Source organism: Scyliorhinus torazame, chromosome 8, assembly GCF_047496885.1.
Source record: "Scyliorhinus torazame isolate Kashiwa2021f chromosome 8, sScyTor2.1, whole genome shotgun sequence".
Taxonomy (NCBI): Eukaryota; Metazoa; Chordata; class Chondrichthyes; order Carcharhiniformes; family Scyliorhinidae; genus Scyliorhinus; species Scyliorhinus torazame.
In genome coordinates, this window is record NC_092714.1 from 79,117,358 (window position 1) to 79,145,082 (window position 27,725).

At 44.7% G+C, this 27,725-nt stretch overlaps 1 protein-coding gene across 11 annotated transcripts in view; it reads left to right on the plus strand.

The window, feature by feature from the left end:
• Positions 1-27,725, plus strand: part of bcor (BCL6 corepressor) — a 471,432-nt gene that overhangs the window by 382,090 nt on the left and 61,617 nt on the right. For 8 of the 11 annotated variants that reach the window (XM_072513870.1, XM_072513868.1, XM_072513876.1 and 5 more), the window contains 4 exons: positions 14,605-14,698; positions 21,348-24,200; positions 25,501-25,557; positions 25,973-26,153. In XM_072513870.1, the coding sequence (XP_072369971.1) occupies positions 14,605-14,698; positions 21,348-24,200; positions 25,501-25,557; positions 25,973-26,153 (3,185 nt within the window). The remainder of the gene's footprint in view (positions 1-14,604; positions 14,699-21,347; positions 24,201-25,500; positions 25,558-25,972; positions 26,154-27,725) is intronic. The other 3 variants (XM_072513869.1, XM_072513873.1, XM_072513871.1) reach the window with 2 other exon arrangements.

Here is a 27,725-nt window from a genome sequence, read left to right on the forward strand (position 1 = left end):
CTCACAAACAAGGACACCCAGGTCGCTTTGGACATCCAGACTTGCCATACTCTCACTATCGAAGAAATATTCTGCCTTCTTGTTTTTTCTACCAATATCTTCATACCATATCACGCAGACTCATGGACGAGCCAAAGGCCATTACTTTCAACCCTGAAAAGTGCCCAGTCTACCTCGGACTAGCCCAGAAGGGCAAGGTACCTCCAACATTTAAGCAACAGGTGAAGCTAGCTGTTTCACACTGTTACCATGCAATAGCAACATGAGTGATATTCACCACTAACAGTATGCCGCTGTCAGGCCAAAACGGTGCTGTGCCTGTCACGCAAATGAGTAATGTGGTATATTAATTTCAGTGCTAGTGTGATGCTATATATGTAGGCCATACATCCCAAAGACTGGCGGATCGCATCAAACAGCAGTCCGAACCACTGTTTGCAATGGGCAAGGTACAGACCGCACCCAATCAGCCCATGTGTGGAAACTCAAAACCATTTATGGTCAAACTGCCTGATTTAAATTTCAAACAATGCTTGGCAGTTAACTGGCAGTCACCTGGTGTTTTATCCATGGCAACGCCTCTACTAGTCAGAGACTACTTGCCAACCAGTCAACACTTAGTTCTCATAAAGTATAAATCATTGTTTTCCCCATATGTATCAGTATTCTTTCAAATTGTCCTAATGAGTGCAAGATGAAAAGCTTCGACATATCTTATTTTAGCAATGTTTGAAATAATATCCTCAAAAAACTCCTACAAGATTGTCAAACATGATTTCCCTTTCACGCATCCCTGTTGACTCTGCTCAATTTTACCATTCTTTTCTAACTGTCCAGTTATAATAGATTCTAACATTTTCTCTACTACTGATGTCAAACAAACGGGTCTGTTGTTCTCCATTCTCCCTCTTCCTTTTTAAATAGTGAGGTTACACTTGCTACTTCCAGTCCGCAGAAAGCTTTCTAGAATCTATAGAATTTTGAAAGATAACCATTAATGCATCATCTATCTGTCTAACCACTTCCTTCAAAACTCTGGGATGAAGCTAATCTGGTCCAGGAGATTTATCAACCTTCAACTAAATTAACTTTTCATGTCCTGGCTCTTTACTAATAGTACTTTTAACAGTTTCCTCAGGCGTCCTCTGGTCGCCTAGTACTTGTGGGAGATTTTCTGTATTTTCTTCCGTGAAGACAGATACAAAGAAAGTAACTGTTAGTTTCTCTGCCATTTCCCTGTTCTCCACTACAAAGTCTCCTGTTCCCACCTGGGTCCATGTAATCTATTTTTTCACATACCTAAAGAAGCTTTACAGTCTGCCTTTATATATTCCTCTCTAGTTTGCATTCATATTCTCTTTCCCCTTTCCCAATCCTCCTGCTTTCTGTCGGATTATAAAAAGTGACTGATAAAACCTTTTTACCTTTTTGGTTTGCTGCCTGAAACTTCAACGTGATTGGCTACTTAGCCTGCTTCATGAAATCACTGTTGTTGGATGCCAGAGATCCTCATGGCTAATGCCAGATGAATTGAGTGTTGGGAAAAGTGAAATTTGTGCCACAAAACTTGTTAGATCTTTGTGGGAAGTTTTTTTCAAGGTCAGGGGTGAGTGCCTTCACTTTGCTGCTGACTACAAAGTCCGGGCCATTTAAGATGGGGAGTCATTTATGGCAAGCCATTGTTAACCAGGAGAGTGTAATTCTTGTTATGAGCACAGAATTCCACAGAAATTGCTATAATTCAACTCCTACACATGCAGAGATTATATTTTGTTTACTTGCATGAAATGGAGGAGTGATAGCTAAATTTCATATTTAGACATCTTGGTTTATTGTGTAGGATTACATAGTTAGCTTCCTCTTCAAATCCAAATGAATCAATTTATAAAATTCATCCTAGTTACCCAAATATTTTCAAGAAGTGATAACTGCTTGTGAATGTGGATGCAAACTGTTTCGACTAAGAATCTACAGAAATTTGTCCATGTTTGTTTGCATTCAGCTTATTTATATACAATACATTAGTTATCTGATGAGGAATGCTCCTCAACGTAGACAAATAGTGCAAAAGGGTCAGGCAACATGCAAAGCCACCAAGATATTCTAACTTTAAGCATCTGTAGGTGTGTAAGAGATTTACAATTTGCAAATTTGTGTATGTATAATGATAATCGCCTAGCATGTAATTTGTGGAACTAGTTTGATTTGGTTTAGTTTACTTAAACCCTGAAATTACACTGTGGGACACTGGTGGGCAAACACAATGGGTTTGTCTAAAATTCCTTGCCATTATTTGATGTCTACTGGAAATTGCTCTTACAATGTTAAAATAAAATAAGCATATGAAAATGAAACACTTGTTCAAACAGTTTACCATATGTTTTAGTATGTGATATATTTTTGTTCCATTTGTGCCAAAATTGTTTGTACAGATGGGTAGGACTTTCCCAGCCTCTAAGCAAAATGAATCTAAACATGAGCTGTAGGAAGTGTACTTCAACAACATTTTAGAGAGCTATACATGTAGCCGTGGTTTCTGGATTATTCTTAATATTTTGTCCATATTTATGAAGGTTTCTGATAAATAAATGTGCTGAAATGTATTTGATTATTTTGATTCTTGTAATTTTCACTTTCTCATTTGTTCAACTTGGACGGGCAATAGGAGATTGTCACTATCTCACCAGGTAAATCACCTAGGACAACTGTTGTAACCCCTCCCACCACATGCATACGCTGGAGGTGCAGGGTCTGGCACTCCACAAGGTGGAGGAGTTGGTGGGGGAGCATGAGTACTGGCTGGCCTCGTTGGAGGTGCCCGGATAGTCATAAGAGAAGGCTGGAGGACCTCGAGAACTGTTCCAGGAGGCAGAATCTCCAGATTGTGGGGCTACCTGAGGGGATTGAAGGTTCGCAAGCCGCACAGTATGTGGCATATTTGAGACGTTGGTGGGGGAGGGGATATCAGTGACCATCTCCCTCCGGTGGATCGAGCGCACAGGACGCTGGGGAGGAGGCCGAAGGCAGGAGAGCCGCCGAGGGCGATGGTGGTGCGGCTGAATGGTTTCTTGATAAGGAGATGCTATTGAAGTGGACCAAGCAAATGAAAAACCGCACCTGGGAAGGAAATGTGCTGAGGATCTACCAGGACCTGCGTGTGGAGTTGGCCAAGATGTGAACTGGTTATAATCAGATCAAGGATGCCCTGTACAAGAAAGGAGTGAAGTTTGGGGTGTTGTATCCTGCTCGTCTGTGGATCATGCACCAAAATCAAGAGTTTTATTTTGATAAGCCGGAGAAGGCGAGTGAATTTATGAGAGACCGTGGACTTGAAAATGTATGAGGACACTGAACTTTGGAGATGCTAAAGCGCAGGAATGTGACTTTACACAGTGGGCGGGATGTTATATTTAATGAATATGGGTGAGGAGTGGGTGAGTGTGTTTTTTTGGTTTTTACAGATTCTGGGGATTTGCAGGTGAAGAGCGGTTGTGGGGGAGGGGGGGGGGGGGGAGGCGAATATGGGTGCAGAGTGGGTATGTGTGTTCTTTTTCTTACTGTTTTTGCGGATTTGCAGGTGAAGGGTGGTGGTGGGAAAGGGGGTAGAAGGCGGCCTCGAGTCGGGGCCACCATGCTAGCTTGTTAGCTAGTTAACAGGAGTGAAGTGGGGGTTAGACCTAGGGGAGGGGGAGGGATCATTGGGTTTTCTTTGTCATTGTTTCTGGGGGGGAGGGGGGAGTGATGGGGGTGGGGAGGGATGCTGATGTGGGTGGCGTTAATGTGGGGCAGTTGGTTAAGAGGAGATGGCGGCAGACATCTTGGAGAGGGCCCGAGGATGAGCGAGCCGTGGATCTGGGGGTACTGGCTAAAGATGGGGTATGGCTGATCGAGGGGGCTGAGGGAGCCCCTTTGACCCGGTTGATTATGTGAACCATTCGGGGTTTAAATGGCTCGGTCAAACGGTTGTGCGTCTAAGGAGTTTGAAGGCGGGCGTTGTGTTTCTTCAGAAGATGCACCTGAAGCTGGGGGACCAGACAAAGCTGAGGAAGGTCTGGGTGGGACTGGTGTTCCACTCGGGGCTGGATATGAAAATGAGGGGGGTGGCGGTGCTGTCAACCAAAGGGTGGCCTTTGAGGTCGGCAGTATTGTAACCGATCCTGGGGGTAGATTTGTGATGTTTAGCGGGAAGCTAGAGGATGTATATGCCCCAAATTGGAATGATGTGGTTCTTGAGGCAGTTGTAGAGAAGATTCCAGACCTGGACACTCATCAGCTATTGTGGGGGGGAGATTTTAATATGGTTCTGGATACTGGGTTGGACTGGTCGTGCCCTAGGTCCCTTTAGGTTTCAGCTAGGGCGAGCACGTTATTGATGTTTATGTAGTGTATGGGGGGTGCATTTGAGAGGTCAAGGGCGAAGGAGTTTTTTTACTTCATGTACGTGCACCCCGTGTCCTCCCGGATTGATTTATTTGTTTTAGGCAAGGCGTTGGTGGCGGGGGTGTTTGGATCCGAGTATTTGGCATTTGTGGTCTCAGACCACGTGCCGCACTGGGTGGTACAGGGGGAGGCTCAGTGGCTACAGTGGAGGTTCGATGTGGGGTTACTGGCGGACAAGGGAGTTTGCGAGAGGGTGAGGGTGGCCAACTGAAATTATGTGGAGCCGAATAATACGGGGGAGGTTTCTGCCTCCATGCTGTGAGAGGTGCTGAAGGTGGTGGGAAGGGGGTAATTTATATTGGTTCGGGCTTACAGAGAGAGAGCGGAGTGGACTTGAGAGGCTGAGGTTGGTGGAGGACATTCTGAGGGTGGACCGGAGATATTCGGTGGCAGCTGAGGAGGCATTACTAAAGGAAAGGCAGAAGCTTCAGATGGAGTTTGGGCTGTGTCCACGGGAAAGGCAATAGCACAACATAGAGCCAGAGGGGTGGTTTATGAGTATGGGGAGAAAGCAAGTATGATGCTTGCGCATCAGTTGAGGAAGCAGGCGATGGGTGGAAGTTGTTTATTGATTGCTAAGACGCCAGCAGGGGGTGGGGGTTAGGGTTTTTTCATGATTTTTCTTTGCTTTGGGGGGGAGAAGGAGGAAAAACTAAGGGGGTAGTTGGCCTGTGTTTTTCTATCTGTGGTTTTCTGATTTTCTGATATTTCTATGTATATATACATAAAAATGCCTTTAATAAAAATATTTTTTAATTAAAGAGGAAGCAGGCGGCGACGAGAGAGTTGGAAAGGGTGATGGATGAGAGAGGCACGGTGGTATCTGTCATAATATACATCAGCACATTATGGTGCAATCACACCCACACTGATGGACATGCAGTAGGACCAACCAGCATACACAACACCGCAGCCAATCACCAGTGAGAGCACATGCACTATAAAGACAGGGGACAGGAGAGTTCCCGCTCATTCTAGCAGCAGCCAGCTCAGAGCACAGAGCTCACAGCCTGCATCACAGACATTCACCATGTGCTGAGTGCGCTAGTGATAGGAAAGGGTCCACAGTTAAGCTGGTATTGCTTATACCCACGTTTACAGTATGTTAGCATAGTTGAACAGTTAATAAAATAGCGTTACACCACTTCCAGCATGGTTGGCTTGTTTGTAAACCAGAACACCCAACACGACATGGTCCAAGGAGTGGCCGCAATCTAGCACTTGTGAGACCTACCTGCAACTTCTCAGCATTCCGGCATCCTGCAGCATGGAGAACATCAACCCGCTGCCGCCACTCTGCATCGCTGGCAATCTCGGGGTAAATTGGCAGATATTTAAACAGCGCTTTCAGCTCTTCCTCAACGCCATGGACAGGGAGAATGCATTGGACACCAGGAAGATAGCCCTTCTTCTCTCCACGGCTGGGCAACATGCCATCCACATCTTTAATTCCCTGACATTCGCGGACGACGAGGACAAGACCAAGTACAAGACGGTGCTCCTAAAATTCGACACACACTTCAGTGTTGAAATCAACGAAAGCTTCGAAAGGTACCTGTTCCAGCAGCGCTTGCAGGGTAAGGACGAGCCTTTCCAATCCTATTTAACACACCTCCGCATCCTCGCACAATCCTGCGGCTACAGGCCCACCTCCGACTCCATGATACGTGACCAGATTGTTTTTGGGGTCATGCCGGACACCCTGCGCCAGCAGCTCCTTAAAGTTAAGCAACCCTAGCGACTGCCATCGAGACCTGTGTCCTGCATGAGAATGCCACCAGCCAGTACACCTACATACAGGCAGCTGAAATGGCACGGCAAGGGCCTCATGAGGCAGAACGGGTCCAAACGATCGAACACCTCCTGGGCCGCAGTCTGGAGGAGGGCGGCCATTTTGTGCGCTTTCCGAGGCCTCCCGCGCTTGTACGCGCCAAACGAGGGGACGGTGACGTGGAGGAACGCGATGTGCAGACCCGCACCACGCAAGACCGTACCGCGCATGTGCGGTGGCGCAATTAATGCACTGACGTCACGACATGCGGCAACTGTGGCCCCGCCCACTTAAAGCGGCAATGCCCTGCAAAATCGCGATAGTGCCTACGCTGTGGCAGGCTTGGCCACTATGCTGCCTGCTGTCGAGCAGCCCAGCCTGCCAACTCACAACGATTTAACCAGCCTCGCAGGAATGTTCGGGCAATCCAACCCACCTTCACCGAGTCCGATCCTGACTTCATGCAGACCAGTGACACCGAGGACAGGAAGCCTTTTCCAGTCGCTGTCATAACCAAGAACAGGCTGTCCCCGAATCGAAAGCACCAGCCGCTGTTGGTACACAGCATTGATCCGGATGACGAGTGGTGTGACACCCTGACGGTCAACCGATCCCAGATCAGATTCCGTCTGGACACTGGTGCTTCTGCCAATCTCCTCGCATGGTCAGCATTTCAAACCCTGGGGGTCAAACCAACAATTCTTCCATCCAATTGCCAACTGGTCGACTATAATGGTAACGTCATCCCCGCCACAGGGTCATGCTAACTCGAGGTGACGCACAACTCGTGAAAAGTCACCCTACCCTTCGAGATCGTGGGCTCCTCAAAGGACTCCCTGCTAGGCGCACAGGCATGCAAGTTCCTCAACCTCGTGCAGCGCGTACATTCCCTCTCTCCAGAGGACACACCTGACTTCCAAGATGCGGACTTCAGGGTGCAACTAAGTGCCATCATCACTCAATCACAGAGTTATCATAGAATTTACAGTGCAGAAGGAGGCCATTCGGCCCATCGAGTCTGCACCGGCTCTTGGAAAGAGCACCCTACCCAAGGTCAACACCTCCACCCTATCCCCATAACCCAGTAACCCCACCCAACACTAAGGGCAATTTTGGTCACTAAGGGCAATTTATCATGGCCAATCCACCTAACCTGCACATCTTTGGACTGTGGGAGGAAACCGGAGCACCCGGAGGAAACCCACGCACACATGGGGAGGATGTGCAGACTCCGCACAGACAATGACCCAAGCCGGAATCGAACCTGGGACCCTGGAGCTGTGAAGCAATTGTGCTATCCACAATGCTACCATGCTGCACCGAGATGTCTTCGAAGGCATGGGCACACTTCCCTACACATACAAAATCCTGCTCAAACAGGACGCCACGACTGTGGTTCATGCACCTCGCAGAGTCCCAGCATCCCTCAAGGACCGCCTCAAGCAGCAGCTGCAGGACCTCCAGGACCAAGGAGTGCTTTCCAGAGTGATGGAACCAACCGACTGGGTCAGTTCCATGGTGTGCGTCAAGAAGCCTTCCGGCGAGGTCCGGATCTGTATCGACCCGAAGGATTTAATCGTAACACCATGCGGGAGCATTACCCTATCCCCAAGCGTGAGGAGATCCTGTGCGAGATGACTCGAGCCAACATATTCACCAAGCTGGATGCATCAAAGGGCTTCTGGCAGATTCAATTGGACAAGCCCAGCAGAAAGCTGTGTACTTTCAACACCCCATTTGGCAGATACTGCTACAATAGGATTCCATTTGGAATCATATCGGCCTCTGAAGTGTTCCACCGCATCATGGAGCAGATGATGGAGGGCATCGAGGGTGTGCGCGTCTATGTGGACGACATCATCATCTGGTCCACCACCCCGCAGGAGCATATCAGTCGCCTCCAATGCATTTTTAAGTGAATACGGGACCAAGGCCTGCGCCTCAACAGAGCCAAATGTTCTTTCGGTCAGACCAAACTAAAGTTTTTAGAAGACCACATCTTCCGGTTGGGTGTGCGGACGGATGCGGACAAGATGGCAGCCATCACGGCCATGCAGAAGCCGGCGGATAAGAAGGCAGTGCTCCGGTTCTTAGGAATGGTCAACTTCCTAGGAAAGTTAATCCGTAAGCTCGCTTCCCACACCACGGCTCTCCGCAACCTGGTTAGGAAGATGACGGACTTCCAGTGGCTTCCCGCCCACCAGCGTGAATGGGAGGAGCTCAAGGTCAAGCTGACCACCGCCCCGGTATTGGTGTTTTTCAATCCTGCAAGGGAGACGAAAATATCAATGGACGCTAGCCAGTCTGGCATAGGGACGGTGCTCCTGCAACAAGATGACGCCTCGTCATGGGCCCCTGTTGCCTATGCGTCACGGGCCACTGTTGCCTATGCGTCACGGGCCATGACCCCCACAGAGCAGCGCGATGCGCAAATCGAGAAGGAGTGCCTAGGCCTGTTGACCGGTGTCGACAAGTTCCCATGACTACGTGTATGGCCTTCCCCAGTTCACTGTGGAAACCGACCATCGCCTGCTGGTCGGCATCATCCAAAAAGACCTCAATGACATGACCCCTCGCCTACAACGCATTCTGCTCCAGCTCCGGAGATACGATTTCCAGCTCGTGTACACACCGGGTAAGGACCTGATCATAGCCGACGCTCTGTCCAGGGCAGTCATCACTCCGTCCGACCCAGAGGGGTTCGTTTGCCAAGTCGACGCCCATGTGGCCTTTACGGCCGCCAATCTGCCGGCCACGGATGAACGCCTAACCCACATTCGCCGTGAGACTGCGGCTGACCCCCTGCTACAACGTGTGATGCGCCACATGAGTGACGGATGGCTCAAGGGACAATGCCCGCAGTTCTATAATATTCGAGATGATCTGGCAGTCGTTGATGGCGTCCTCCTGAAGCTGGACCGCATTGTGATCCCACACAGCATGCATCACCTGGTTTTAGTGCAGCTGCACGAGGGCCATCTCGGCGTAGAGAAGTGCCGATGGAGGGCCCGAGAGGCTGTCTACTGGCCTGGCATAAATGAGGACATTGCCAACACTGTGCTCAATTGCCCCACCGGTCAGCGGTTCCAGCCGGCCCAACCACGGGAGACGCTTCAGCCCCATGAGTTGGGTCACGTCCCCTTGGTCTAAAGTAGGCGTGGACCTGTCCCATGCGCTCGGCAGGGACTATGTTCTCATGGTTCATTATTTTTCCAGCTATGCCGAGGTTGTACGCCTGCATGACATCACATCATCGGCTGTTATCCGTGCCTGCAAAGAGACCTTTGCTCGTCACGGCATCCCACTCACTGTGATGTCGGACAATGGCCCCTGCTTCACGAGCCAGGAATGGTCTAACTTCGCCAGCAGGTACAACTTTGTACATGTGACGTCCAGTCCCCTGCACCCCCAGTCAAATGGCAAAGCAGAAAAGGGCGTCCACATCGTAAAGAGGCTCTTCTGCAAGGCTGCTGATGCAGGATCCGACCTCTGCCTCGCCTTACTGGCCTATCGCTTGGTTCCACTGTCCACGGGCCTGTCACCAGCCCAGCTGCTGATGGGTTGCACCCTCAGCACCACTGTACCGTCCATTCACGTCCCAGACCTCGACCATGCTCCAGTCCTTCAGCGGATGCAACAGTCTCGCGCGCAGCACAAGGCGGCGCATGACGCTTGAGCGACTGATCTTCCTGCTCTGGCGCCAGGTGACAACGTCCAAATCCATCTTCCGGAGGGTGGCTGGTCTGCGACTGCTGTGGTTCTTCGGCTGGTGGCTGCCCGCTCATTCCTGGTTCCTCTGCCTGATGGCTCCATTCGCCGCCGCAATCGGCGTGCCCTTCGTCTGGTTCCACGCTCGCTACGCGATCCTCCACTGGTGCCACGCCCTCCTGTTGTCCCCGACCTGGACTTTGTAGAGCTTCCGGATACTCTGAATCCTCCTCACTTGGCCGTGGCCCAGCCCGATCCTCAGCCGGTGGCTCCTGACCCACCCTTGAGGCGGTCAACCCAAATACATCACCCACCTCAGAGACTTGATTTATGAGCCTTACAATGTTGGACTCAATGCTTTGTTCTTTCATCCTGTTTCAGCATTTCACTAGTTTGTTTATAGCATTCGTTATTAGTTTTGTTATTGGTGTAACACCTTGTTTTTCTTTTCTCTGCACCAGGCACCTTCCCGTGTATATAGACTAGCCTCATTTCCATAGTTATGTAAATACTGCACACACATGGTCAGATACACTCATTACACGATATTTATTCTCACATAGGCACATGTTCTTTGTAAAAAAGGGGGATGTCATAATATACATCAGCACATTATTGTGCAATCACATACACACACTGATGGACATGCAGTGGGACCAACCAGCATACATAACACCGCAGCCAATCACCAGTGAGAGCACAAGCACTACAAAGACAGGGGACAGGAGAGTTCCCGCTCATTCTAGCAGCAGCCAGCTCAGAGCACAGAGCTCACAGCCTGCATCACAGACTTTCACCATGTGCTGAGTGCCTCACCAAAGCTAGTGATAGGAAAGGGTCCACAGTTAAGCTGGTATTGCTTTTACCCACGATTACAGTATGTTAGCATAGTTGAACAGTTAATAAAATAGCGTTACACCACTTCCAGCATGGTTGGCTTGTTTGTGAACCAGAACACCCAACACGACAGTATCGGAGCCAAAGTGGGTGAATGGGGGTTTTGAAGCCTTCTATTGGAGGTTGTATAACTCGGAGCCTCTGGTGGGGGATGAAGGGATGAGACGGTTTTTGGACAGGTTGGTGTTCCCAAGGGTTGAGGAGGAAAGGTGCAGGGATTGGGGGCCCGGATTGGGCTGAGGGAGGTAATGGATTGCGTGGGGGCGATGCAGGCGGGGAAAGCCCCTGGGCTGGATCATACCGCCGGATCTCTGTTAAATGAAGATGCAAAGTTTTTGGTGAAGGTTCTGGCTTTGCGGATAGAGGATTGCATGCCTGGGGTGATAGGAGAGGTCCAGATGGGGTTATATAAGGGGCAGCAGCCATCAGCAAATGTATGGCAGCTGCCTATTGTTATTATGATGCTCTCGGAAGGCCGAGAAGTTGAAGTGGTGGTGGCAATGGACGCGGAGAAGATGTTCGATCAGATTGAATGGGCGTATCTGTTGGAGGTGATGGGTCGGTTCGGGTTTGGGCAGGGGTTTGTGGATTGGCTTTGGCTGCTGTGCAAGGCGCCTAAGGCGAGAGTTCAGTCAAACAAGGTTAGTTCAGATTAGTTTGGGTTACACCGGAAACGAGGCAGGGGTGCCTGCTCTCCCCACTGCTCTTTGCTCTGGTGATACAGCCATTGGCAGTGCTGCTTAGGGGGTGGAGAGGGATTGAGGGGGAGGGGGCGAGCACTGAGTTTCTTTGTACGCAGATGACCTTCTGTTGTATATTTTGGACATGGTTGGGAGCTTCGATAGGATCATGGGGATTCTGGGTGAGTTTGGCAGCTTTTCGGGGAGCTAGCTGAATATGGGAAAAGCAAGGTGTTCCCAATTAATGCGTGGGACAGGGGAGGAGGCTGGGGGAATTGCTGCTTTGGTTGGTGGGGACGAGCTTTCGCTACCTTGGGATACAAGTGGCATGGAGTTGAGCCCAGCTGCACAAACTGATCTTGGCGCGGTTGGTGGAGGGGGTGAAGGTGGAATTCAGGAGTTCGTATGGGAAAAGTTTGCATACCAGGAAGAACATGAGGAGACGTACCAGTTACCAAAGGGGACTAGGTTCAGGTATTTGCAGGTTACTTTATTAGGAAGGAGATGCCATCCTTTCCGGTGTTGCCGCCCCCAGTGCTACATGATAAACTTCTGTCCGAGAATGAAATTGGGGAAGGCAGGGTTGCGGACATATGTGGCGAGCTGATGAAGAAGGAGCGTGGTCCCATGGAGGAGGTCAGGTACAAGTGGGAGGACATATTGGGGGAGGCATTGGGGGCCGGAGTTTAGAGGGAAGCTCTGTGGAGGGTGAATACACCCTTGTCATCTGCTAGACTGTCTTATCCAGTTTAAGGTGGTGCATTAAGTCTACATGTCTGTGTCTAGGATGAGTTGGTTCTTCTTGGGGGTGGAAGATAGATGTGTGCGGGGGGCCCGGCGAACCATGTGCATATATTTTGGACAAGTCCGAGGTTGAGGGAGTTTTGGAAGGAACCTTCGGATGTAATATCAAAGATTTTGGGGATTGAGGTAGCCCCGAATCCAGAGGTGGCGATATTTGGAGTTTCTGAGGATCTGGGATACAGGTGGGGAGAGAGACCTCCCTGATAGCCCGTAGATGGATTTTACTGCATTGGCGGGACTCCGAGCTGTCAAAGGCGAGGGTGTGAGGGAGTGATTTGGCAGAGTTCTTGCATTTGGGAAAAATTAAGGTCGCCATTCAAGGGGTGGAGGAGGGGTTCACCTTGTGGTGGAAGCTGTTTATCGAAGAGGAGTATTGAGTTGTCGGTGGCGGGGGGCAGTAAGTGTGCTTTTTCTGAGTGTTACTATCTTGGCAAAATAAGATGATAACCACCTTTTGGATTGTTTTGTTTCTAGCTGAAGGGATTGGGCCTCAAAATTCAAACAAATGTTTGTACTCTTTATTTATGCTGTAATTTGAAGTTGAATATATGAGGAATCCTATTAGTTTAGTTACCCCAGATATGACCTTATTCTTTGAAATACTACCTTCAGTAGTAAGCTCTCGCTAAACCTAGCCTTCCGTTGCTCTTTCTGACCTCCCTGTTACTTCTCTTTTCTGTCACCATCTTATGTTCCTGCTGTTACTTGCCTCAAACCTGCTTCCTGCAGAAAAAATGAACTGACTATATGACCCAGATCAAGCGCAGAAACCACACAAAATAGAACTTACGGTCGTCTATGCCGAAGTTAAAGTGGCCAATTAGGAGAACACCGAGGAAGTTTTCTGAGTAAAATAGAAAGGAGAAGTTGGTCTGACCCCAAAGGGTTTAGGTTATTTTATAAAGGCACAGTATCCCAGGTGGCTTTCCCCTCATTGGATGATTGCCTGTTTGCATGAAAAAAATGTAACTATTTAGAAATAATGTGGAAAACCTTATAAGTATTCAAATACTAGGAAGAGTGAAACTACATGCTTTGCACCCCACTGGAAAAATAATTAGTGGAGGGGGAAAATGCTGTTGGTATCCTCTCTCAGGGGCTGGTTTAGCACACTGGGCTAAATAGCTGGCTTTTAAAGCAGACCAAGGCAGGCCAACAGCACGGTTCAATTCCCGTACCCGCCTCCCCGAACAGGCGCCGGAATGTGGCGACTAGGGGCTTTTCACAGTAACTTCATTGAAGCCTACTTGTGACAATAAGCGATTTTCATTTCATTTTCATTTCTCCTAAGATTATTTTAAAATCCCTATACGATTTGATCAATGAATTTAGATAGTGTTCGTGCAGGTTAAGATTCACCTTGGAGGGCAGCACGGTGGTACAGCAGATAGCACTGCTGCCTCAGGACGCCGAGGTCCCAGGTTCGATCCCGGCTCTGGGTCACTGTCCATGTGGAGTTTGCACATTCTCCCCATATTTGCGTGGGTTTCACCCCACAACCCAAAGATGTGCAGGGTAGGTGGATTGGCCACGCTAAATTGCCCCTTAATTGGTAAAAATTAATTGGGTACTCTAAATTTATTTTTTAAAAGATTCACCTCGGAAGTGGGTGGTCCGGTATCACAGTGGTTAGCACTGATGCTTCACAACGTCATGGTCCCAGGTTCGATTCCCGGCTTGGGTCACTGTCTGTGTGGAGTTTGCACATTCTCCCTGTGTCTACGTGGGTTTCCTCCGGGTGCTCCGGTTTCCTCCCACAAGTCCAGAAAGACGTGCTGTTAGGTAATTTGGACATTCTGAATTCTCTCTCTGTGTACCAGAACAGGCGCCAGAATGTGGCGATGAGGGACTTTTCACAGTAACTTCATTGCAGGGTGAATGTAAGCCTACTTTTGACAATAAAGATTATTATTATATTATCATTATGGTGGCTCACTGGTTAGCACTGCCACCTCATGGTGGCGAGGACCTGGGTTCGATCCCGGCCCCGAGTCACTGTCCGTGTGGAGTTTGAACATTCTCCTTGTGTCTGCGTGGGTCTCACCCCCACAGACCAAAAAAGATGTGCAGGGTAGGTGGATTGGCCATGCTAAATTGCCCCTTAATTGGAAAAAAATAATTGAGTACTCTAAATTTATTTTTAAAAAGATTCACCTTGGAAAAGTGGTAATAGATATGTCAGACTGTGTTTATTTTAAAAGTTTATTTTAAAAGTAACCAACAGTTATGAAATGTAATATTCAATTAAACAGATAATGTACAGAATAAGATATAAAACACTGTTAACTTGAGTTTGTTTCGCAGCAGGAAAGTTTCTGTAAGCGATGGTGAAACACAGAAAAACATGAAGCGGTTTGGGATCAGGGAAGACAATCACATGGCCCACAACTTGGGTGTGGTAAGCTATAACTTATCGACTTCCTGATAGTGAACACAATCTTATTCTCATTGCATTTTCCTGTTTAAACCCCCATGTAATAACAAGGCTATTGTAATCAAATTTGAATCAACAATTTAAACTAAGAATTACTTGTTTAGTTCCATTCCAAAGGAGATTTATAGAACAACCGTATTCATTTTTGCTTATAGGCAGCATGTGATCGGCATTATGAAAAGTTTATTCCTCAAAATGATTTGAGTGGTGGCATCACATTTAATACACTTGTCACATATCTCTACTAGTTTAATGGAAGAGTTAACTTACTTACTAGTAGGGTAATGCCTCTGTTAAAATTTGATAAAATTGATAGGGTGAGCTAAGAAGTAGTTTCAAACATTAAATTTACTGGAACAAATTTACAATTTGAAGTTATGTATTATTCTTCACTACATGTTTCTATGAAGATTAAAATATATTTTCAGGCTCAACTATTTGGCTACTAGGAACAAAAATGAAAAATAAAATTAATTACTAAAATACTTAGAATAAAGTTTTTTTTTTACCACGTTCTTAAACTTCTGAAACGCTTTATCTGATCACAGCAAAAATGTTAGGATTTGGTACCATTTAGTCTTTTAATGTCGAGAATTTTTTCCTTTATTCATTCATGGGACATGGGCATCGCTGTCTGGGTCAGCATTTATTGCCCATCCCTAATTCCCATTGAGGGGGAGTTAAGAGTCAACCACATTGCTGTGGGTCTGGAGTCGCATGTAGGCCAGAGCAGGTAAGGACACCAGATGTCCTTCCCTAAGGGCATTAGTGAACCAGATGGGTTTTTATAACAATCGACAATGGTTTCATGGTCATCATTAGAAATTTAAGTCCAGATTTTTATTGAATTCAAATTTCATCATCTGTAGTGGTGGGATTTGAACCTGGATCCGCAGAGCATTACCCTGGGTTTCTGCTTTGTTAGTCCAGTGACAATATGACTGTGCCACCGCCTCCCCATTGACTTTCAGGTCTTTTCATTTTTAATCTTCACTACTCAAAATCAAAGATTTGTAAGTTTGTAAGCCCCCTTACAGCACCCCCTCCCTTCCAGGATCCCCACCCATCACCCCGCCAACTTCCCAGAGGCCCCTACTTACCTGCCCTGCACTCATTCAACCCTTCAAGCCCCTCCCTCCGCCCTCATTTTAAGGGCATGGCCCCCCTGGCCCCCTGGCCCTTGGCAGTGCTACCCTGACACTTTGGCACCCTTGTACTGTCACCCTAGCGCACAGGCAGTGCATCTGCTGGCTTTATGATAGTTCAGCTTTAAATGTCTTATGATGTCAGGAGCCACATTTCCACAAAACAAATCTTGGCTTATTGATTGTTAGCTAAGGTTTTGTTCGGAGCTAATTTATGGAGCAATACGTAGAATACATCAGCATTTGTTGATAAAGGAAGATTAATTATTTAGTCACTATGGGCGCGATTCTCCCAGTGTGGGTTTTCAGGGAGTTGCCCGGCGGCTCTGCTGGTGAGTTCCCCACCACAGTCACTTTTTTGGGCCCCGGGTAGTTTCGCACCGGTTTAACCCACACTTGTGCAATGTCACCCCCCACACACATGGACACTACCCAACACTCTCCAAGTGAGGACACCCAACTATGGGGACCCTGGGGGTCCCCCATCTTCAGGCCCAAGCCCCCTTACAGCACCCCTCCCTCCCAGGATCCCCATCTATCACCTCTCCAACTTCCCAGAGGCCCCTTAAATCATACAGGATCCATGACCTTATAAAGACTTTATGGGCGGCACAGCAGCACAGTGGTTAGCACTGTTGCTTCACAGCGCCAGGGACCAGGGTTACATTCCCAGCTTAAGTCACTGTCTGTGCAGAGTCTGCACATTCTTCTCATGTTTGCGTGGGTTTCCTCCGGGTGCTGCGGTTTCCTCCCACAAAGTCCCGAAAGACGTGCTTGTTAGGTGAATTGGACAATCTGAATTCCCCCTCAGTGTACCTGAACAGGTACCGGAGTGTGGCGACGAGGGGATTTTCACAGTAACTTCATTGCAGTGTTAATGGAAGCCTACTTGTGACACTAATAAAGTAGCGGAAGTAGATTTAATAATTTTCTGAAGGGAATTGGATAAATACTTCATGGAAAATTACTCTCCGAAGGAATGGGCAGGTAAGTGAGACATGGGATAGATCTTTCAAAGAACCATCACAAACACAATGGCCCATATGAACCAGGATCAGGATGTTTCCTTTACTAACAAACACTTGTGAATCAGTTTGATTTTTGTGACAACCTGACATTTTTAGGATCATTTTCTTTTACAGGTTACAGGTTTTTTTTAAAATTCTAGATTTATTTAACTTTTTAAAGAATTGAATTCTAGTCCAAATCTCTGAGATTTGCTTCTCTGCATCGTTACTACAGGTCTCTGGATAATCTTTACTGTTCCTGGTTTGAAATTCCTGTCCTACCCCGTGAAATGAGCTTTGCAGGTTCTAAGTTGTTACTTTGCTGTCAGATATTTTGCACTCCGCAGCTGGGTTAGAAATGCCACCAGTTGAACCACTTAATCAATGCTTTACTGGGTTAACAAGTGTGAATAACCAATTAATTGGTTGGTTCATTTCCACAGATCTTATAAATTTGAAAACCATACAGGAGATGGATGCATTTTTACTATATAGACAATAGCAAAATTGGAATTGATAATGATCTAATGATGCTTGCCACTAACCTCGAAGACCACTACCCACAAAAATTTAGCGATCTCTGTTGTGTGGGTTTCCTCTTTCCCAATGTCAGTTTGAGTCAAAGGGATCTCCAGAAACATCTAGCAGGGTAAACATCCAGTCATACTGACGTAGCCCCTCAAACAACAAACCAGGAAGTAAAAAGCACTGATTTTTAAAAACTTTAAATTGAATAATTTAAAGAGGGCAAAATCATTGATTGGCTGATGTGAGATTAAGCTGGAAGCTGAAATATCAAACTTCAAAAAATATTATAAAAATGTTAGAGAAATTTGTGGCTGTTCAGAATATTTTTTATTTGTTCATTTAATGTGCATATTGTTGGCAAAGCTAACATTTATTGTCCATCCATACCATGGGCAGCACGGTAGCACAGTGACTAGCACAGTTGCTTCATAGCTCCAGGGTCCCAGGTTCGATTCCCGGCTTAGGTCACTGTCTGTGCGGTGTCTGCACATTCTCCCCGTGTTTGCGTGGGTTTCCTCCCGGGTGCTCCGGTTTCCTCCCACAGTCCAAAGATGTGCAGGTTAGGTGGATTTGCCAAGCTAAATTGCCCTTAATGTCCAAAAGGTTTGGGTGGTGGTTACTGGGTTACGGGGAGAGGGTGGAGGTGTGGGCTTAGTTAGGGTGCTCTTTCCAAGGGCTGGTGCAGACTCGATGGGCCGACTGGCCTCCTTCTGCACTGTAAATTCTATGATCTATGATCCTCTAATTGCTCTTGAGAAGATAACTTATGACCTTAGTGCACTGTTAAAGATCCACTTACACCACAATCAATAAGGTGACATTTTTACAGTTTAAAAAAAAAAAAGAGACTTACAGGATAAAAGTACACGTTTTCATCAATTTGGTGATTTCTAATTAATTTCAGCCTGGGAAACTTCAACAGTGCACCCTTTGGTGAAGTGTAGAATCACTGACAGCAACTTCTGGATTTCTGTGTTTAACTGTCAATGCATGGACTCCTGAAATTGCTGTCATTTTCAGAAGAGTATTGATTGCAAAGACTAACAGTTTACCATCATTACAATGGCAAAATCCAAGCCATTGAATGTTTCCAGTTTTTTAAGAATCCTAAAATGCATCAGAAAAGATAGATTGGGGAATGGATAGTTAATCATGATGGGAAACATGAGGGAAAATGTGCAAATGCTTGGCTTTTGAAAGTGAGCGAAGAAGTGGAATGGTTTACGGAATGTTCTAAAGAGCGTGACTGTGGCAGCTAAAGGATTTGACGACTAGGGTGACAGAAGATGGTGCAAAACGTGTGGGGAAAAGTATAGGGTTGAAGGAGGTTGCAAATCAAATCTAGTGAGGCAATGGAGAAATTTGTAAATGAGGATAATGATTTAAAAATGAATGCATTGGGATGATGAAACCAAAGTAGGTGAGCAAAGATGAAATGACGGATGAGCAGGACTTAACACAGTTTATAAACATTGGACAAATTGTAGTTAATTCAGAACAGGATACTAGAGAGATGGAAATAACTAGTCTTGGCGATGGATGAAATATTATTTGACGTCTAGACCAGGATCAAACAGGAACTGAGCTTTTATATAGCCTGGTTTAGTCTACGTGAATAGGCAGAGAGAGGGGGTGAACTTAGTGACAAAGGCGTAACGTTTGGACTGGGTGCTGAAAGGGATAACTTCAGTCTTCGCGATACTCAGCTGAGCTGAACTGAATGGCAAACATTTGGGGGTGATCTTAGAGTCAAAAGAAATAGAGCAGAGGTAGACCTGGGTTTCGAAAAGCATAAAAAGGAAGTTAACCCCATACACGTGTGTGTGTGTGTATATATATATATATATAGATATATATATTTTTTTAAATCTTTTTGTTGGCATTTCCCATATTTATAAACAGTTGCATATATACACATCACATATTTCTGGCCTGCGCTAATTTCCTTTATTATACAGAGAGGTTTAGTTTGTCTTTCGTTTAACTGACCCTATGTGCATTTTGTTGCCCTTTGGATCGGTCTATGGTTCCTCCCTCTTCCCCGTTGTCCCTCCCCCCCGAACCCCATACATGTATATGGTGTTACTTGGCAACAAATAAGTGACGGGGATGTCTATGAAAAATCCTTGTGAGAAACTGTATGCGAAGGTGCATGTAAGAGAATAAAAAACATTGCTGGAAATGTGTTGATTGCATTCAGATAGATAGAAGTGGACTGCACAATGGAGGAAGGTGGTGTGGTAAATCATGTTAAATACTGTAGGATGGCTGAGGAGGACAAAGAAGGACATTGCACAGGTCTCACAGAGTATTTGTGATTTTGATTTGCATTGTTTTGCTGCAGTAAGAACATAAGAACTACGAGCAGGAGTAGGCCATCTGGCCCCTCGAGCCTGCTCCACCATTCAATGAGATCATGGCTGATCTTTTGTGGACTCAGCTCCACTTTCCGGCCCGAACACCATAACCCTTAATCCCTTTATTCTTCAAAAAAACTATCTATCTTTATCTTAAAAACATTTAATGAAGGAGCCTCTACTGCTTCACTGGGCAAGGAATTCCATAGATTCACAACCCTTTGGGTGAAGAGGTACCTCCTAAACTCAGTCCTAAATCTACTTCCCCTTATTTTGAGGCTATGCCCCCTAGTTCTGCTTTCACCCGCCAGTGGAAACAACCTGTCCGCATCTATCCTATCTATTCCCTTCATAATCTTATATGTTTCTATAAAATCCCCCCTCATCCTTCTAAATTCCAACGAGTAGTCCCAGTCTACTCAACCTCTCCTCGTAATCCAACCCCTTCAACTCTGGGATTAACCTAGTGAATCTCCTCTGCACACCCTCCAGTGCCAGTACATCCTTTCTCAAGTAAGGAGACCAAAACTGAACACAATACTCCAGGTGTGGCCTCACTAACACTAAGAAGGAAACCAAACTGGGGGGGTTTGAATAGGGAATGTTGGGAGTCTTGACATGTTTGAGAATCTTGGAGAAGGAGGGAAGTTAATGATGTGATGCCAATTGAGAGGAGGGATGTGTTGTGGATGGGTTATTTGAGGACTGGGTAATGACAGTAGCTGGGAAGAGAATGGGATCAGGAGGGGAAGCTGAGTGATCTGGAGTTGACCAAGGAGGAGGACAGGGGAGCAGGATCTAATGGATCCCGATGAGCTGGGAGATGGCATGGTGGAGATATCACAAGATGGCAACAGTTTAGGAGTAGAATGAATGGGACAATCTATGGATTATGGGAAAGTTAGAAAGCAGAGGGAGAGAGGACGTGGTATAAACTGTTACATGCTTAGTCTCAATCTTAAGAGATGAAATCTGTAGTGTTTTGCACTTGAGTCTTGGGACTGGCATTGCCCTCCAGAATGAACTGGAAGTCGCAAATTGTTTTTGACTGAAAAGACCAAAGCAATTAAAGCTTGATATGATCCAGCCCATGATGGATAAAACATTTGGATGGTTATGTATCAGGTACCCCATTAACTTGAGATAGCAAATGTGAAGTACTAACAGAAAAGGCAGCATGGTTGGGAGTCAGTCTTGATTTGTTGGGAGCAATAGCATCACAGAGAGATACAAGAGAGCAGTGTCACAGCTTGCAAATGTTGATCTTTTATGCACAGCAAATTAGTTTGTGGTCACCCGACCAATTGCTCTATTTTTCCTTCAGAAATAGTAATACTGTAGTAACATAGTCCACTAAGAGCTCAGGTGCATGATGTAAATGTTTGCTATGTTATTGTATGACTGTTTTACTTGCCCATCCTAGTTTTTTTTTAATCTTGCATGCTAACGTATAATGGATTTTATCAATTTATTAAAATAGGAACTCTAACTAAGACCTAAAACAAACCCAAATTGAAAAAAGCACAAACTATATAAGTAGAATGTATTTAATTAATCTTTTTGTAATTCTGTCTAGGTGGACACAGCCTCGGTGAGACAAATTGATCGTCTTAGAGCTGCCGGTGGAATCATGCAAGAAGACCTAAGAAGCCACAATGGTATTATGTATCCTGCTGCACGTGGACTTAGAAATGAAAAGGAACAAGAGGCTGCAGTTGCTATGACCAGCCTGGGATTTATGACTGACAGAATACCTGATTTGAATTATAAATCACATCCTTCAGAAACCCTAGAAAATGGCAGTGCTTGCACAAAGCCTCATGAAAGCTTTAGCACACTGTACAAATCACCAACTGGACTACAAAATGCTGCTGGTGCGAGAGGTGAGCCATTGGGCTTAGAAGGATCCTCGGCTGGTAAACAAACTCCAGTAAATGGAACAGGTTCTAGTTACTTGCGACTTCCATGGGTTAGCCCATATATGGAGAGCCCAGCACCAGGGATGTATCCATTTGTGGACTCGCCAAGCAAGTACCCAATGAATATGTATAAAACATGTTTGATACCTTCACAGAATTCTTATGGCTTACCACAACACATCTCCTATTCACCTGTCTGTAGTCATAGTGACCGCTTCTTGTACATACCACCTCCACACTATGGTTTGCCTCATATACCTTCATCTCTTCCTTCTCCACTAAGGATTACACCGGCTGCAACATCACCTATAATGTCTTCTATGGTTCATTGTCCTGATAAATGTCTATCAGGAATAATGACAGGTAATCCTAGATTGCAAGTTGATCCACACATTTTGACACATCAGATCCCTAGTAGCAAAAAAACAAGGGTTACGGCTAATGAAAAGTCAAATGCTAGTAACATTTCTACAGACCCTGCTTCATTGTTGCAATCTCCCAAACCACCTTCCCGTCTTCATTTGTCCTCATCACAGATCGTAGAGAGCTCTTCAGAATTTCAGAAACGTCTCGCCAGGATATCTGGTCCTTCTCCCTCAATGCCACTTTCCCATGGTTATTTAAGCCTAAGTAGTGAATTTACTTCTCCAGCACGATCAACGAATAGCAAAAATTCAAAACCACCAGAATCAGGTGAAAATTTCCAACAAACAGTAACACATTCACGGAACTCGCAGGCTGAACAAAAAACTACTAAGTCTCCATCACAGCAAGAAACACAAACACCCACCAAAGACTGCAATGAGAAGCCTCTAGATCTGTCTTCTAAAGTAGGCTGTGGTGAGACATCAAGTGATCAGGTTTCAAAGACTGAGAGTACTGATAAGGCGGTGCCAGTGTTAGCACCTGGCAAATGGCGAACCAACTCCTCGTTGTCTAGCAGGGAAACTCATTCTGAAGGTTTTTCAACTTCAGCACATAATGATCTCCCTATTGAAAGACCTGCTATTATCAACAAATTGCACTCAACCTGGGCCATTCCTGGTACTAGTTCTCCTGGAGATCATCAAACCAGTAGTATATTGGTGAGCAATAAAACACTAGAGCGTATAATTCCCCATCAGAGAAGTTCCTCATGCCCTAGGATTGGGAGTTCCAATGGTTCTGTAAATCATATTCCATGTTCAGTCTCGGGATTGGGCCGACCTGCCTCTGCTTCACCATCACCTAATGTTAATACTGAATGGGGCCACTCTGAGAAGACCCATAGGAATAACTCCTCAAATAAAACATCGGTCATTCACCAAACAGGGCAGTCCTCTCCAGTACCCAGTAAGCAATCCACTAAAGGGACCAAAGGTGGCTGTCAGGATTTTGTGTCACATGCAACTGAGAGTGGTCATTCATCCAGTTCAATATTTCTAACTCCAAATGAAACATTTCTATCTCCACCTTTACCATACCCAAACAGATATTTCACCTACTCTACACCAGAAGGAATCCCAATTGGCCACCTTCCCTTACCTGATAAAGGACTTGTATTTTCCCATCCTGCCTTATTGCCTAATGGCAGTTTATATGCAGGAAACTTGACACCAAAGCACAGACTTTCTTATAGCAGCTTGCCAACATGCAGAGGTGAATACACTGTGTTTCACAACACTCAACATTTAATCAGCCCTATAATTTCACCACACACTTCTCAAGAAGAGAAAAGGAGTGATGGAGCACAGCGGCGATCCAGATCGCATGATCGACTTCGATGCAGTGAAGAGCCAGTTAACAAAGAGAGACCATCAGAGATTTCACAAAAGTTAAATGCAACTCAGCTACATGTTTCAGCAGGAGCTGAGCTCTTATGTAATAATCCAAAGAATCATGGCAAAACATTTGCCAAAGAAAATAAGGACAAGCATTTAATCATGGAACACAATGATCAATGGGGAAAAAGTGAAGCAAAAGCATCTAAAAAGAGCATCCTGCTAGAAGGGAACAATAAACAATATTCTGCGAAGGAAATCAGTGAGAAAACAGTTGACCCTGTGGAAGCCATTGCCATACAAGACAGTGTCCAAAAAGACAAGGATGGCCAAAAGGCAGCAGAGATTTGTAGCTCATCACAGGGCCAGTGTTTACCAAATCAGAACTTAAACAAGACATTTATTTCAGACTGCCAAAGTAAAGAGAGTGCAACACTTCAGTTGATCGCTGACCTATCGCAGTGTGGTCGCATGGTTGCTAGTGTTGCCACATCTTCAGGCAATACGAATACCGATAAGGAATTTGGTGCTGAAACTGAGCAGTTTTTGGCTCAATTGAATCACAGTGATACCAAAGACAGAACTGATGACTTGGACATAGCAGCTGCTAAATTTATGAAGCCGAAAAAGTCTAACCTAACAAAACGAATTGCAAACTCAGCTGGGTATGTGGGAGATAAATTTAAGTGTGTCACAACAGAACTCTATGCTGACTCTAGCCAGCTTAGTCGAGAACAGCGAGCACTACAGGTGAGTTGTTGACTTGTTCGTCATAGCTACTTAAATTGTTATAAACTGGTAAGATCTTTTAATTTTCAACATTTAATATTTTCAATGCTCGAGTAAAGTTTAGCTCTACTGAAGCTATTTATGAAATTCAGAGAGAAGAGCCTTTTTTTCTTGAGCTTTCTGCCCTGAATTGTATCCAATACTATGCTGTGGTATAGAATTGTCTTGCTGATTATCCTATTGTAACAATTTCATGAGCATACAAGTAATGATGCATAGCAACAATTAATCTAAATTGTTCTTGGAATATTGGCGACACTAGCAAGGCAATATTTACTATTCTTCCATAATTGTCCTGAGGTCATTAAGGACCAGCACATATTATGGGAGATGAGTCACATGTAGGCCAGACTTGGCAAGGCTTGCAGGATTAATGACAAAACTGTAGCTTTCGTGGTAATTACCAAATATTTTGGATTCAGTTTCTCAAATTGTCAAGATGGAATTGAACTCAAGACCTGCTGGTTGCTAGTCCATTATCAGAACACTAGGCCTCTGTACCCATGTAATGTTTTGGCTTGTCTCGAAAATGTTGCACCCGTTGTCAGCAGTCTTGTGATTTTGCGCCATTAAAATTAAACTCCCTTTGTTTCTCATTATCAGTGATCTTTTTCTGTATAGTCAATTCATCCCAATTCAACACATGTTTTCAAGAAAGAAAATGGGGGAAAATTAATGCGCGTGTGTTTTTAAAAAAAAAGTTTGGTCCAGGAATGTGCCATAGACTTGAACACTGTCACGTTTTTGCTTTGTCTTTTGTATTCATGGTTGTGCTGTTCAATTCAAATGAATTTTGGAACTGGATACACATTTGTAACTCATCTCAATGGACACCTTAATCTATATTTCTGTAGCATGCTCAAATGTTAGACATTGTCTGCTGTTATTGCTCTTGCACTATAGCTTTAAACCAGGAAGTATGCAGAGGTGAAACCAATTAGTGACATCATGGTCAGTAGGTCCACAAGATAAACCTTCCCCCTGTAGTAGTGACATTATATATGTGTGCGTCCACCTGCTGTGGTATGAACAAGGTGAATTCCGTCCAATTCATGCTTCTTTGCTTTTTTTTTCACACATTTGTACTCAACATTCTATACGCGTTTATTGTTTGTAAGATCTTCAGTAAACATTGCAGGTTTACACATATTTTTGATAGGTGATAAGCCACTTGATTTTCATTCTTATTGTGAAATATTGGTTTATGTCTGTAAAAATGAATGAAAAAGTTCCCCACTGAGTGATCATTTTAATTGAATAGATGGAAGGATTATCACAAGAGGACAGTATTTTATATCAGCCTGCTGCTTACTGTGAGGTCAGTTCTTAAGATTTTTCTCAGATTATTTTAACTAAAATGAAAAGAACTGTTAAATGATTTTCATTAACAAAGTTTGGGCAGTGAGCCAATAGATGTGGACCCCAAGATGAGTGTACAAACTACTTCCTTCGTGTTGTGTTGAAACTCTCAAGCATGTTTCAGGATTGTGTGCAACAGAAATATACTGATCTTTTTTTGTAACATACAACATTCTCCCTTTTTCATGGGGACACTATAGCTGTTCATTTTATTAAATAGTTCATCAGTACAACTTAAGAACACTGTTCAGTGTTTTAGAAAACCTTTCAACGGACGTACAGTACAGGGGTGAAAATAAGACAAATTTGATACCATTGATTAAGTATTACTAATAGACTATGTCATTATTTCATCTTTTCATTTATGGTTCTAGCGTGCTATGATGCGTTTCTCTGAGCTTGAGATGAAGCAACGGGATGATAGAGTATCTGAAGACTCATTAGAGGACAGCAAATTAAGTGACACAGAGAGCAAAATCTACACAGGGAAGAAAGAAAAGAAGTCAAAGGGAGATTCAGAAGAAGAGAATACTTCAATAGAACATTTTGATGAATGTGAGTGATATCAGTAGTTGCAATGTTAAGAGATGATTTACACATTAAAAATTTTGACTGTAATTTCTAGTAATGGTTAGTGCCCTTAAATTCCCATGAAGTAATTTTCTTATTGATAACTGTCAAATCATTCATTACCTTGATAACTTGACTGATATGATGAAAAGTACAGTATCTCTCCAAAACTTTCTACAAAATGGAAGAATGAAGTGGTTAGAGCTGCTTATTTATTTTGCTAATGAAGTTATATTCGGTGTGGACATTGCAGATCTACAATAGTGTATAACGTTTTAGGATCTATTATAGCTACTTGGACAATAAAATTCAGCAACAATTGAGAAGTTGTAAACTTCATTCAGCCAAATATGTAGGAATTTCATAGTTAAAATTGCGTGAATTAAAAGTGCCGTGAATTAGGCTTTTAATTCAGTGACCTTGATGTTCTGATATTTTTTCACATTGTACAGAAAATATTTTATTGAGCAGCATATCTGTGCTGTGCTTCTTAGAATTTCATCAAGTTCCACGTAACCATGGTGGGATATTTATTATACAGCCATAAAATGTACACCCGTATTATAATAAAACAACAGCTAGCATTTACATAGCACAATTAATGCAGTAAAAAGTCCCAAGGTGCTTCACAGGAGCATTATCAAACAAAATTTGACATTGAGACACATGGGAGATATTATGGCAGATGACAAAAGCTTTAAGGAGTGCCTTGAAGAAGGAAAGAAAATTAGTGAGGCAGAGAGTTTTCGGGATCAAATTCCAGAGGTAAAGAACCTGGCAACTGAAGACAAGAAAAGAGAACTTATTGACTTATATCATTATACCTGCCCACTTTTTAAAATTGCTTTTTATTTTTAAATAAATACTTCCTGCTTTGTAACGGTAAATCATAAGGCCGCTCTCACAGGACCATGCTGTAGGGAAACAAAATCAACATTATTTATTATTGTTACTTACAAATGTGCTCTATAAGACCCTATCCAATGTTGTCTTGAACAGCTATCTCTTGTATTAACGATTATCATTGCCAAATAGAAGGTGCTGGAAAATCTCAGCCGGTCTGGCAGCATCTGTAGAGAGAGAAAAGAGCTAACGTTTCGCGTGCAGATGACCCTTTGTCAAAGCTACAGATGCTGCCAGACCTGCTGAGAATTTCCAGCATCTTCTTTTTGGTTTCAAATTCCAGCATCCGCAGTAATTTGCTTTTAACAATTATCATTGCTTGTCCTAATAATTTCCCTAACATATGATGCATTCTCAGCTAGTACTCAGAAACCACCAACATTGTGGCTTATTTCTATACACATCCAAAATAATGATAACTTAAATGTACATACATGACCAAGAAAAATTGACCTGAAACTACTTAGTTGCAGCCTGCTATTTGGTGACACTTGAAGCGCTTCACGGCTGCGCTGCATCCTGGCCTGTTTTACTACCTTGTCCGCAGTTGAGACTGATAGCTGCCATAATATTTGGATTGTTTTGAAATTTAGTGAATTTTTAAATACAAGCAGTGGCAGCATCAAAAGTAAACTTCCTAGGAAAGTTCAGCAA